Below are 12,781 nucleotides of genomic sequence, written 5' to 3' on the forward strand. Positions count from 1 at the left end.
TCCTCTCCACACAGAAAAAGCACACACTAAACAGTCTTTGCTGCTGCTCTGAGATTCAAACCTGCCTGGACACCCTGTATTTTTTTTCTGGCAACCAGAGCCAGGATGCGCATCTGCATGTGAACACCTCTGGTGAGTGCTTATTCCCTGAAAACATCAGTAAATGTCATGAACTCATTTCCAGTCTTCTATCACATTCGATGGCCAATATGTTGGGTCACACCTGTCTCTGTTTCCACCTGAATGTTTCCCTGGGTTTAACCACTTAAAAAATAGTTGTCACTACTTCAATTCCTGCCTGACTGAGGACAGATTGGTGACATGTTTTTGTTTTGGTTGTTGTTGTTTCTGCCTCTTGAATTTCTAGAGCATGCGAACATGAGCTGTATGTGGCAATGGTGTGGGTTGGAGTGCCTTAAGTCTCAGCAACAGCATATAGAGTGATGCACAGAGCAGGACAGACCTGGGACTCCATCCCTTCCCTATGAGCATGGCTAGCAGCAGGCTGCTGGCAGTGTGGGTTGTTGTATGGTGGCTCTTCTGCAATTGCAAGTGCATTGGCCTTGGCTTTTTGCCTGTTCTTGGACTGCAGAACACAGTCTCATCTGGTTGTGGGCAGAGGTAAGTGGCAGACATCTCGCTGGGCTGATGGTTGATTTTATCAGGGGTGAAGTAACGAGAAGGCACAGTTTCTCAGTGGAGGTGCCTGGGCTCCAGTCCAGAACATAGGTGAAACCCGTCAAGTGTCCAACTGCCTGTGCTTAGTGACCAAGGCAGAGAAGACTGTGTACTGCTGGCAGAATTTTAATGAGTGCACAGTCAGAGGTTCCAGCATGTTCCCTTGGCTTGCTTTCTTCTTCTTTTCTTTCTTGTTTTTAACAGTTAAAAGCCACCCAAAGAGAAACGATGTGAATCATTGATACTGAAACACCTTTGAGTGGGATTTAAAATTCCTGTCCAAATAAAACTCCACAGGGTTTTGTTTAGTGGAAAATTTTTCTGGTGATGATTATCTTGCGGGTGAGGGTCCAATCTGGAGGCAGAGACAATGCTGTTATGTGGAGTATAAGATTGCCTGAGCAGTCAAGAGAGTGAAAAAGCACCTTTAAGAGTTCAAAAGTTATGGCTACAAAAGAGTAGTTCCTACCTGTAGGATGAGAAAGGACAGAGGTCGCGGGAGTAAGAGAAGGCACTCCCTCCCTCCCTGGCTGCAATCAGACCTCTTGGAGACAGCATGGATGTGAAAAGATCTTTTTGTCCCGGGATGGAGAAACTTGCCAGAGAATAAGGGTCTGTGTGACTCTATAGAAGAGACCTCCATTGCAGAGTTGTGGAGCGTGGTGGTCCATGGAGGGGTGAGTCCCCCAGGGGCAGTGTGGTGGTTTGATTAGGTATGGCCCCCATAGACTCGTGTGTTTGAATGTTTGGCCTATAGGAAATGGCACTATTAGGAGGTGTTGCCTTGTTGGAGCAGGAGTGGCCTTGTTGGAGGAAGTGTGTCACTGTGGGGGTGGGCTTTGAGGTCTCATATGCTGAAGCTACACCCAGTGATGTAGCCTCCTTCTGCTGCTGTAGATCAAGATGTAGAATTCTCAGCGCCTTCTCAGAGCACCATGTCCACCTGCATGCCCCACCATGTCCTGCCATGATGATAATGAACTAAACCTCTGAAACTGTAAGCCAGCCCCAATCAAATGTTTTCCTTAGAAGAGTTGCCTTGGTCATGGTGTCTTTCACGGCAATAGAAACCCTAAGACAGGCAACCATGGGAAGGCGAGCAAGCCCTGAGGGGCAGCTGGAGTTTATCTGTGCTGACCTCTGACCTCCCCACAGTGAACACCCTAACCTGGATGCTGGAATGGAAGGGAAGTACGTCCCTGCTGGGACTTGCCGGACCACTCCAGTGTTTGACACCTACAGCACCTAGCGCTTGCTTAGCTGGCACAGGAGAAAGGGTAACCGTTACCAGCTCCTCTGCCACCAGGCCGGACAAAGGAAAACTGATTTGGACCAGGACAAACAATAGATAGGAAATGAACTCTAGGGACATCAGGAACCCACAACCTACTGCATTTAGTTTAAAGGCACTAGATTCCCTCTGGATAAAGACAACAGCAGAAATTTCATAGGAGGAACATTAGACAACAAAGTATCACAGTCCTAGTCAGAGTGACTAGAAAGAAGAAAGCCATAAAGGAACTGCAGCATGCAATGAACACCCACTGAGAGCGAATTCCAGTTAAGGGCAGTTGTTGTTCATATGGCTTTATAGCAGATCAGTTAAAGATAGGAGACAACCGGGCTTCTGACATGTCAAAAATAATTAGAACACACGGTGGGGAAATATCCAACTCAGAGCAACAGTAAAACAAAAGGGGGCATTGAAAAACATCAGAAAAATGCAATAGGTACTCAAGGCAACTTACAAAGAAAACTGAAGTACCCTGAATAGAAGCCAGAATCAATGGCAGGACGTACGTTTTTGTGGTTGATAACCTGCACATTTTCCAGATGCTAACTGTCCTTGGTGCTGAGCTCTACATACCCGGCTATCCTGGTGCAAATCAAGCCATGGACGTCTTGATATTAGCAAATTTTGACCATGATATTCATATAGAGGACAAGATTTTTCAAAAGATTTGAAAACAGAATAATGAGGGGAAATTATTTTATTCAGACGATAAAACATGCTCAAGTCTCCATAACAGGAGGAGCAGCAATAAAATGCCAGCAGCGGGAGAAATTTGAAAAACAGAAGCATCGGCATCATGTGGAAATTCAGGGACCATTTCATAGGGATACAGAGCCAGTCGTAGACATTAAGAAAAAGAGGCTGATAGCTTACTGTCTAGAAAGGGTAGGCTTTAAACGGAATTCTAACCTGTTGGACACGCTGCAACAAAAAGAGCCAACGGCTGGGGTGGAGAAATCTTCTGGTTCCTTGTGGGCTGCCTGGGAGCTGACCTCTGTGCTCAGGGTTTATTGAAGGTTCCTGAATGTCAGATGACAGGCCTGAGGAAAGAAAGTACTGTGTGGGGGAACAAAGAGGTCCAGTGAAGTGGGAGGCAGAGGACTAAGTAAACAAAGATGCCATGGGCTCTGGAAAGTTAGATTATACTTAATGTCTCTCTGGACTGTGTAGTGGAGAGGCCACATACCGAAAGGGCATGCGACCACCGCAGCCCTCCCAAGTGGAGCACGCCTAGAGGAAGCAGGAGGGCCTGTTGCTGGAGAAAGGCCTCCCTCCACTCAGGAGCAGAGCCATCTGTCTCCTAGGGAGCTGGCTCCTCGAGGAGCAGGGGGAGGGAGACACAGGTGATCCCAAAGGACCGATTCTTCCCAGTAACAGCCAATAGGGAGGAAGGCAGGCTTGCTTTGAGTGTGGTCCCGAGGCTTCTGGTCTCTTGAAAGGCTGGCCTCAGCGGCCCCCACCTCTGGGAGCAGCGCCCCCGCACCCTTCCGGCCCGGGGCTGCAGTACCGTCCCCGGCCGGCAGAGGCGCTGCGGGGCGGCGCCAGCGCGTTCCCACAGGTCGCGGCGGAGGCTGCGCCCCCTCCCCTGCCCGCTTCCTGGTCCTCGGGGTGTGAGGGCCGCAGCCTGGGACTCCAGACCCAGGGGCTGCGGGTGTCCTCGGCGGCCGCCTCAGCGTCCGCGGCGACGTCACGGTCCTCGCGGCCTCGCAGCCAGCGCTCGGGCCGGCCGCCTAATGCCCGTGGACGCGCATCTCCTCCCCGAGTTCCTGCTTCCCGGGCCAGCCAAAGCCGCAGGTGAGAACGTCCGCGGTAGAGGTGGCACCCAGGGCCTGCGGGTCTCAGAGGGCCCCTGGCCTCCTTCTCTCCTCCTTGCCCAGGAAACCCCGCGGGGGCGCCGGCAGCGGGGACGCTAAGTGCTGCCCGGAGCCCCAAGAGCATTTCTTCTGAGGCACGTAGCCCCCCTCCCCCGCCCAGGTGCTTCTGCGAGCTCCTTTGTGGACCCCCCAAGCCCCTAGGGGATCCCCCGCCGAGCACCCCGCGGGCCCCACCACCCCTGGCGCGCATGCCCAGAGCCCTGGGAGCTAGAAAGTAGCTGAGCTGCTGGCGCAGTACCTGCTGGCTAAGAACGCGAAGACTGTGTGGATCAAAAGGGCAGACATGCTGAAGTGTGTCATCCTAAAGGTGCAGGAGCTTCTTCCCCGAGATTTTCAAGAGAACCTCTGACCTCCCCGAGTTAGTCTTTGGGTCTAGGTGAAGGAACTTGGCCCTCCAGAGCACGCCTATGTCCCTAACAGGAAAAAAAAAAAAAATCAGCCTGCCCTGCCTTGGGGGCCTGACAGGCGACCAGACCAGGGCAAGCACGCCAAAGACTGGGCTTTCTGCTGAGTATCCCGGACTTGATCTTCGTGCAGGCCAGCTGTGTCCCAGAGGAGGTGTTCGGGGAGGTGTGGAGGGTGCTGGAGGTATGCTCGCCTAAAAAGCATCCCGTCCTTGGGGAGCCGTCACCAAAGGGAATGGCCAGAGCTTGTGTGCAGCACAAGTTTGTGGTGCACGAGTAGGTGCCCTCCAGCAGTCCAGTGCTGTCTCTCAGTATTCTTGTGGGGCCCTCCAAGGAAACAAGACAGATGGAAGGCCAGGAGTTTGTGGCCCAAGTGAATGACACCCGGCCCAGAGCCTTGGCTGTGGCAGTAAATGAGGCCTTGAAAGAAGAGGAGGAAGTGCCCAGTGCTCACAGTGCGGTGGCCGAGAAGCAGCTGCTGGTGATGATGTGACAGGTGCGAGAGTTAGTGCGAGTTCCAGTTCCAGGGCCCCTGCCGTGGCTGAAGCAAGCAAGCATCAGCACCAGTGCCAGGGCAAGTGCCAGGGCCAGGGCTAGAGCCATGCCGGAGTGATGGACAGTGCAGGGGCCAGTCACCATCTCAGGTCGGAGTCTGGGCTTCTGCCGCCACCAGGGATGGCTGAGGCTTCCTTGCTTTTGTTGTGAGTAGTCAAAGGGGTGCTGGAGCAGTAGGCCCTGTGGCTCTGATTAGGAAGTGCAGGGCTAGAGCAGGGTGAGGAAGGACACATAGCATTCTGCTCCAGGGCTGTGCTTCCTGGTGACTTAGTGCCTAGTCTGCACATGGCAAGGTTGTGCTTTCTCTGTAGCTACCCTCTTTCTCATTGAGAAACAGTTGCGAAGCCTCAAGGCATGAGAACTAAGTGATGAAGGCTGAGGATGTGGCTGAGTGGTAGAAGACTTTCCTCAAATGGGCAAGGCTGTGGGTTTCATCCCCGCAGCCATAAGATAAGTCAAAAGTGCCTCGATATGTACATGTCAGATCAGAGTGGAAGCAAAGGCATAGTAAAACATTTCCCAAAGCCTTGCTTTTCTAGACGTATGATTAAGTATGAGCGTCCACGGTTATGCTTGGCATACATCCAGGGTTTCTTTGTTCCTTATTTACGGGAGATTTCTTTGTTTATACAAAACAATTGTGACACTGTCATTTTATGTCTGAAACATCCTGGGGTCGAGTCAGTAGCTCCTTGAGATGCTGACGGAAGTCGTAACGCTGTGATTCCCCCTCCAGATATTCAGAGGTAAAACACAAATGTGGCCAACACCTGGCACAGCAGAACCAGCTAATGTTTACTTGTATTCACCTAGAGCTCTGGAATGTAGGGGAAAATAAAATTGAACTAGACACCTTGCTCATGGACTCATTTATTTAACCCGTGTCCTAGTGACCATTATGTGAGGCACTGTGTTGGGCACTGGAAGAGCAAGGCAGCAGACTCAGGCTCTGCCCCACATCTGAGAGTCTAGTTGGGGCTCTCAGTGTAAATAATTGAGGTAGATGCGGCAGGCAGGCTTGACCGGGGTGGTCAGGGAGCCCAGAGGACAGGCATCTGGGAGGCAGCAGGCTTCATTGGCATTAGGTAACGGCCCCCAAGAGAGGCAGCACTAGAGATGTAAAAACTGCCAGTGACCCCCTGTCGGGATGTTGTGGACAACTGGTGGACTCCCTGCTTCCGTGGAACTGGAAGGCTAGAATTAGAGGATACTGGAGGGATGGTGAGAGGGCAAGAACACGTGTGCAGGAGACACACTCTCGAGTTGTGGCCGAGAGAGGAGATAAATGAGGATCAACTGGGACTAGACACTCTTGACTTGGGGTTTGCCAGAGGGAAGGCCCACCAGCAGCAGCTGTGGTCCGTGCTCTGGACTCTGGCTCACGTGCAGCTCATTCCCTGCACACTCTGGGTCCTTGACCCGTCCTTTCCAATGAGTGGCAGGAAAGGAGCTGTAGTAGTGGGAGCGGAGGGGCTGCTTCCCGCCACCCGGCTAGCTTTACCCGAAATAATTACACAGAAACTGTATTCTTTTAAACACTGCTTGGCCCATTAGTTTTAACGTCTTATTGGCTAGCTCTTACATATTGATCTAACCCATTTCTAATATTCTGTGTAGCCCACGAGGTGGCTTACCAGGAAAGATCTTAACCTGAGTCTATCTGGAGTGGGAGAATCATGGCGACTGCTTGACTCGGCTTCTTTCTCCCAGCATTCTATTCTGTCTACTCCGCCTACCTAATTTCTGTCCTATCAGGGCCAAGGCAGTTTCTTTATTAATTAACCAATGAAAGCAACACATAGAAAGTAACACTTACATCAAGGAGCAAGTGCTTCTTCACCAGAACAGAGAGTGTCCCCTGAGGCAAGGGCACAAAGCAGAGGTTGTCTCCTGAGGCCTGGGAGAGCCAGTGTGTTATGAGGGCAGTGGTAGGATTACAGTGAGGTTCCATAAGTTGGAAAAGAAAAAGGCTTGTGTGGGGGCAGCTGTAAAGCTTTCTGTTGGTGTTGTGGACCACTGTTGACAGAAATGAGAGAGAACTATGTCTTAGCAGAGCCAGCATAAGCCTTGGTGGCCAGACCGCAGCACCAATCCAATCTGGTTGGGCTACAGAGGTTTTCATGAATAGAGAGGGATCTGATGAAAGTGTAGCTCTACCCAAATGTTGGGGGAGGCCACTTGTTTCATTCCTGCCTGCTGAGTCCTGAAATAATCACATAGAAACTGTATTAATTAAATCACTGCTTGGCCAATTACTTAAGCATATTGCTAGCTAGCTCTTAGAATTAACCCATCTCTATTATTTTATATTTTACCACGATGCTTGTAACCTACTGGCAAGGTTCCAGTGTATCTGTCTCTGGCAGCTCCATGACTTCTCTCTGACTCTGCCTCCTTTCTCCTAGCATTCAGTTTAGTTTTCCCTGCCTATCTAAGTTCTGTCCTATCAACAGGTCAAGACAGTTTCTTTATTCACCAATGGTATTCACAGTATACAGAGGGGAATCCCACATCCCCTCCCCCTTTTTGTTTAAGTAAAAGGAAGGTTTTAATTTTTTTATTTTAATGAAAAAATTTCTGCCTCCTCCCCACCTCCCATTTTCCTCCCCCTCCCTCCACTCCTCCCCCCTCCGCCCACTCCTCTCCCCCTCCCCCCCATTCCTTTCCCCCTACCTCTCCAGTACAAAGAGCAGTTAGGGTTCCCTGCCCTGTGGGAAGTCTAGGTCCTCCCCCCTCCGTCCATATCTAGGAAGGTGAACATCCAAACTGGCTAGGCTCCCACAAAGCCAGCACATTACGTAGGTTCAAAACCCCGTGCCATTGTCCTTGACTTCTCATCAGCCCTCATTGTTTGCCATGCTCAGAGAGTCCGGTTTTATCCCATGCTTTTTCAGTCCCAGTCCAGCTGGTCTTGGTGAGCTCCCAATAGATCAATCCCACTGTCTCAGTGGGTGGGTGCACCCCTCTTGGTCCTGACTTCCTTGCTCATGTTCTCCCTCCTTCTGCTCCTCATTTGGACCTTGGAAGGTTTTAATTTTAACATATTAAAATTACATATAACAAAACAGGTATCAAGCACGAATTACAGTTATAATATTTATATCTACTTTATCTTTTTTCATAACTAAGGAAAACTATATTATTACTATCTACTCTTCAACTCCATCAAAGACTTCAGGAAGGATGTAATATTACCTAAGTAAACAGGGAATACATTGTAAAAAACTTCCAGAACTCTAGAATTGACAGAAATCTCACTGCCTGGACAGTCACCCAAAGTTCTTCTGTACTGTTGGGGCATCCATCTTCAGCCTACAAGTCCATAGTATCCTGCAGACTTTTCCATTCAGCAAGAAATTTCAAAGATACTTCTGCGTATATTAGCAGTTTTTCAGTTACTTTCTTCTGTATTTCTGCAGAATGTTTGGCAGACTCTTTCATGACGCAGGAACCCTGAAGGATCATCTCACCTATGGGCAAGTTCAGCAGATATATCTTTGCGGCACCTACATGTCCAGTTCATCAAGCAGTCCAGGCAAGAGCAGTTTCTTTCCCAAATGTCTAGCCAACTCCAAAAGGAGCCTCTTTGATACCCATCATCCTCTTGAAATATATTAATGCTACCAGGAGCATATGTGTCTCATTGTCATGAAAAGTCCTAAGCTCTTAAAACATTTTAAATGCCATATTCTGTAGTCTTTTAAATGTTTGAAGAATGCTTATCTATCTGAAATATATCTCTATATATCTAGAAAACCTAACTAATATGACTACAAGTTTGACTATTATAGATGATTCTCTATTATATTTCTTAATTATATATTAAATTTTTAAATGAGCTGGACAAACACAATATCTTAATCAAGAACAAAAATGCATATACACAGAATAACAAAATTATCCTTAAATTTTTATCAATAAACCAAGATCCATACCAAATGCAAATCTCTATAACATATCTCCCTTTAAATGTAAATAAACATTTATAAACAATATTTGGGAATATGGGCATAGTTCTTTCCAAGCTGCTTCATTCTGTTTACTGTGCAAAGTAATTTTTGAGGGGTGTTTAAGGTGACCTTTCGGGGAGTATTGGTCCATCAAACCATATTAGTCTGGAAGCAATCCACAGGTTCTCATCCTTTGAGGAAACAATAAAAGAACCTCTTTTCCAAAGCAACATATCCTTAGACTCAAATTCTGAAGTCAAGATACTTTAAAGTGTATATGTTGGTTACTTAGCTCCTTCACAGTCAAAAAATTCAAAGGAAATACAATAATATACATAATCCAGTCTCTGTGTGTGTTCTCCATCTTTACGTGGCTTATTTGTTTTAAATCTATTACTTTTTAATATTTATTTTATTATCTTTACTCCTTTAATCTATGACAATCTATACTCTGTCTCTCTAAAGACTGTGTTTTTTTAAACCATTTACTTGTTTTTATAACTGTCTATATTCATTTTACTATCTCTTCCAAGCCTATGTACATTTATCCAACACTGTGACCCAATTAGAGGTCTTTTCCATCTGAATTTGTCTTTCTTGTGTATTTATAATTACTTTCTGACCAAAAGTGCTTCTTAAAATGATAAGCGCTTGTTATGAATTTAAGCGGCACCATTGCTCGAGGAAATATGGTACTTTCTGTTTGCTCCGTCCAGTCCAGCATGGTGGAGCTGTTTGCTACCTCTGAGAGTCATGCTCACAGCCTCATTTTTAAGCACACAGCCTATCTCTATTGCCATTAAGCAAGTTGTAGCAATCTGCTCACAAACCACCATTTAAATGCTCGGACCTCCTGAAAACACCAGAGGTCATGTTGGCAGCACAGTCCAGAAAACCAGCAATTCAAAAGCATGGCTTTTTTTTTCTACTATCACTGAATCAGGAAATCTCTCTTGAAGGAGCCATGCCTCTGCTTGCTTCTAGCAAACAGAACCCACCCAAGAACATGCTGCTACTAAACCATGGTTAACTCTGTTTTGTGTCTAGGATTCCTTTTTAAGCTTTTTAGGTTTTACATGGATTTAGTCCACCACATTGGCATGCCAATTTGTTGTTGGGAGGCTGCTAGTTTGTTTCCTGGCAGCTCAGCCCTGAAATAATCACACAAAACTGTATTAATTAAATCATTGCTTGACCAGTTACTTAAGTGTATTGCTAGGTTGCTCTTATGTCTAGAAATAACCCATCTCCATTATTTTTTATTTTACCATGAGGCTTGTGGCCTACTGGCAAGGTTCCAGAATGTTTTCTCTGGCAGCAGTCCCATGACTTCTCCCTGACTCTGCCTCCTTTCTCCCAGAGTTCAGTTTAGTTTTCCCCACCTACCTAAGTTCTGCCCTATCAACAGGCCAAGGCATTTTTTTTATTCACCAGTGGTATTCACATTATACAGAGAGGAATCCCACATCACCCAAAGTTGATGGCCTGTATATACAGCATGGCTTTTGAAGGACCCACATTTCCTGTGCTTTCTTAGGATAGCTTCTAGTGGATATCAGGAGCCTAGTAGCTGCCCTGTGAATACTTTGACCCTTGCAGGCTGCTGGTCACATTTCATTTATGTGCTGGTGCCCCTTTAGAAACTTCTTGTCCTCTAGACACAAACTCCATGGAATCTAGTAGCAGCAATCTTGGGGCCTCCAATGAGATATGTGGGGTCCAGAGATCACTGGATCTAAAGCCCCTCATTGGTTCATTCCTGTGAAGGAAATAAGGAGAGATATTTTCTGGGGGACTGGGGGCGATGGTGCTATGGGAATCTGAGGTTGAAGTGGGGTGGGTGTTGTGGGAATGGTCTGTTTTTCTCTAGAATAGGGCTTTTGGGTGTGGATATGAGGATGTCAATCTAAACCCTGTCTTTGGGATGCCAAAAGGTTTCCTTTGCATCTGCAGCCTCACAGCTCATTGTCAGTGGTGAAGGCTGCATAGTGGATGCTGTACATTTTGTACTTCTTACAGTCAGTTTTTCTCAAATATAGCCATGGAGGATTCATTGTCTATAGCCCACAGTCCTAATAGGCACCTCAGCAAGCTCGGCTGTCCCATGAAAAGTCCTAAGGATGTGGTCCATTTCCATGCCTACATTGTAAATGACCTCTTCCCCTCCCCCAATCTCCAAATACCAAGGTCATCCCACCTAAATTAACTGTTCTCTTTTTTGGAAGAGGTGTATGAATAATATTGGTACAGAACTCAACAGATATATCAAGACTTATTTCCACCTAGATGCAAAAGAACATGAGAAAGCCTGATGTGGCAGAATGGAAAAGGGTGAGCCAACAGAAGAACAAGCAACCCCAGTGTTCTGCTCTCCCTTGAACAAGTGGAGACAATAATTTCACCATTTCTACAAGGCTGAGCCCACTCCAGGAGGAACTGTGAGTCCTGGTCTCCATTTACACAGAAAATAAAGTATTTTGAGGATCCCCCATGATGTCCAATTCCCTGTTGTTTCTGAAGTCCACAACATTGTTTCCCTAGTCTCTGATAACTGGTGTTGCAATTTGTTTTTAATTATTTTTATTTCATGTGCAGGGTTGTTTTTCACACATCTGTGCACCTTGTGGGTGCCTGGTGCCCAGAGAGGTCAAAGAGTGGGTCAGTTAGATCTCTTGGAACTAGAGTTATACTCAGGTGTGAGCCATGATGTGGGTGGTGGGAATCGAACCCAGGTCCTCTACAACAGCAGCAGGGCCTCAATTACTGAGCCATATCTCCAGCTCAGCTGTTGCCATTTCTAACATGGTCTCCTCCATGTTGGATCAATGGTTCAGCTATGCTCCATCTTCCACTGACGTCTTGTCCTGAGGAAACTATGTTTTGTTATCTTTCAAGATCACCAAGGAAATGCAAGAAAGGCCCACATAGGACAAACCATGTGTAGTTAGAGAAAAGGCTGTCCCTTGGAGGGCGACTGTTTTGATAGGCAGGGGGTTGTCTGGGAACTGTTTGTGAGCATGGAAGTCTAAAGCCCTTTTGCAGGATCCAGGGAGTGTTTCTACAAGTTACTTGCTCCCCATTATGCAACCTCCACCATGTAGCTTTCCCCAAACTGACTCGTCCACTACCCATTCATAAATGAGGCAAAGTATTTCTCCATATGAGGATATTTTGCAGTGAAAGGGGGGCAGAGACATGCTATTCCCTCCTCTGTAGTGGGGAGCGGCGGGCTACGTTCCTGGCACCCGACCGCCTGCACGGCTAGCTTTATACCCAAAATAATTTCACGGAAACTGTATTCTTTTAAACACTGCCTGACCCATTAGTTCCAGCCTCTTATTGGCTAGCTCTTACATATTGATCTAACCCATTTCTAATATTCTGTGTAGCACCACGAGCTGCCTTACCAGGAAAGAACTTAACCTGCATCTGTCTGGAGTGGGAGAATCATGGCAACTGCCTGACTAGGCTTCTTCCTCCCAGCCTTCTGTTCTGTTTACTCCGCCTACCTAATTTTCTGTCCTATCAGGCCAAGCAGTTTTCTTTATTGAAAATAAATGAAAGCAACAGATAAGATACAAGACCCACCTCCATCATTTCCCCCTTTTCTGTTTAAACAAAAAAAGAAAGGCTTTAACTTTAACATAGTAAATTACATATAGCAAAACAGTTATCAAGTAAGAATTACAGTTACAATATTTATATCTACTTTATCTTTTATCATAACTAAGGAAAACTATAACTATCTATTTATTCTTCAACTCCATCAAAGACTCCAGAAGGATATAATATTACCTAAGCAAACAAGAAATCCAAACTCTAGAAATGACAGAGACATCTCGCTACCTGAACAGTCATCCAAAGTTCCTCTCTACTGTTGGGGCATCCATCTTCAGCCTTCAGGCCCATAGTATCCAGCAGACATTTCCATGAAGCAGGAAATTTCAAAGGCAGTTCAGTCACTATCTGCTGTGTCCTGCAGAATGTCTTGCAGACTCTTTCATGAGTCAGGAACCCCAAAGGACC

General features: G+C 46.9%; 1 protein-coding gene across 1 annotated transcript; it reads left to right on the forward strand.

Annotated features, from left to right (window-relative positions):
• Window positions 1-3,411: 3,411 nt before the first annotated feature.
• Window positions 3,412-12,068, forward strand: LOC121445840 (synapsin-1-like; the record flags this gene model as incomplete). Its single annotated transcript, XM_041647991.1, has 3 exons — window positions 3,412-3,766; window positions 8,225-8,340; window positions 11,042-12,068. Coding segments are annotated over 3 exons (497 nt in total), but the record flags the coding sequence as incomplete, so codon positions are not given.
• Between the last annotated feature and the right edge of the window lie 713 nt (window positions 12,069-12,781).

Source organism: Microtus oregoni, unplaced genomic scaffold, assembly GCF_018167655.1.
Source record: "Microtus oregoni isolate MIOR12 unplaced genomic scaffold, Mior012 001578F_ref0000182, whole genome shotgun sequence".
In the NCBI taxonomy this organism is placed as follows: domain Eukaryota; kingdom Metazoa; phylum Chordata; class Mammalia; order Rodentia; family Cricetidae; genus Microtus; species Microtus oregoni.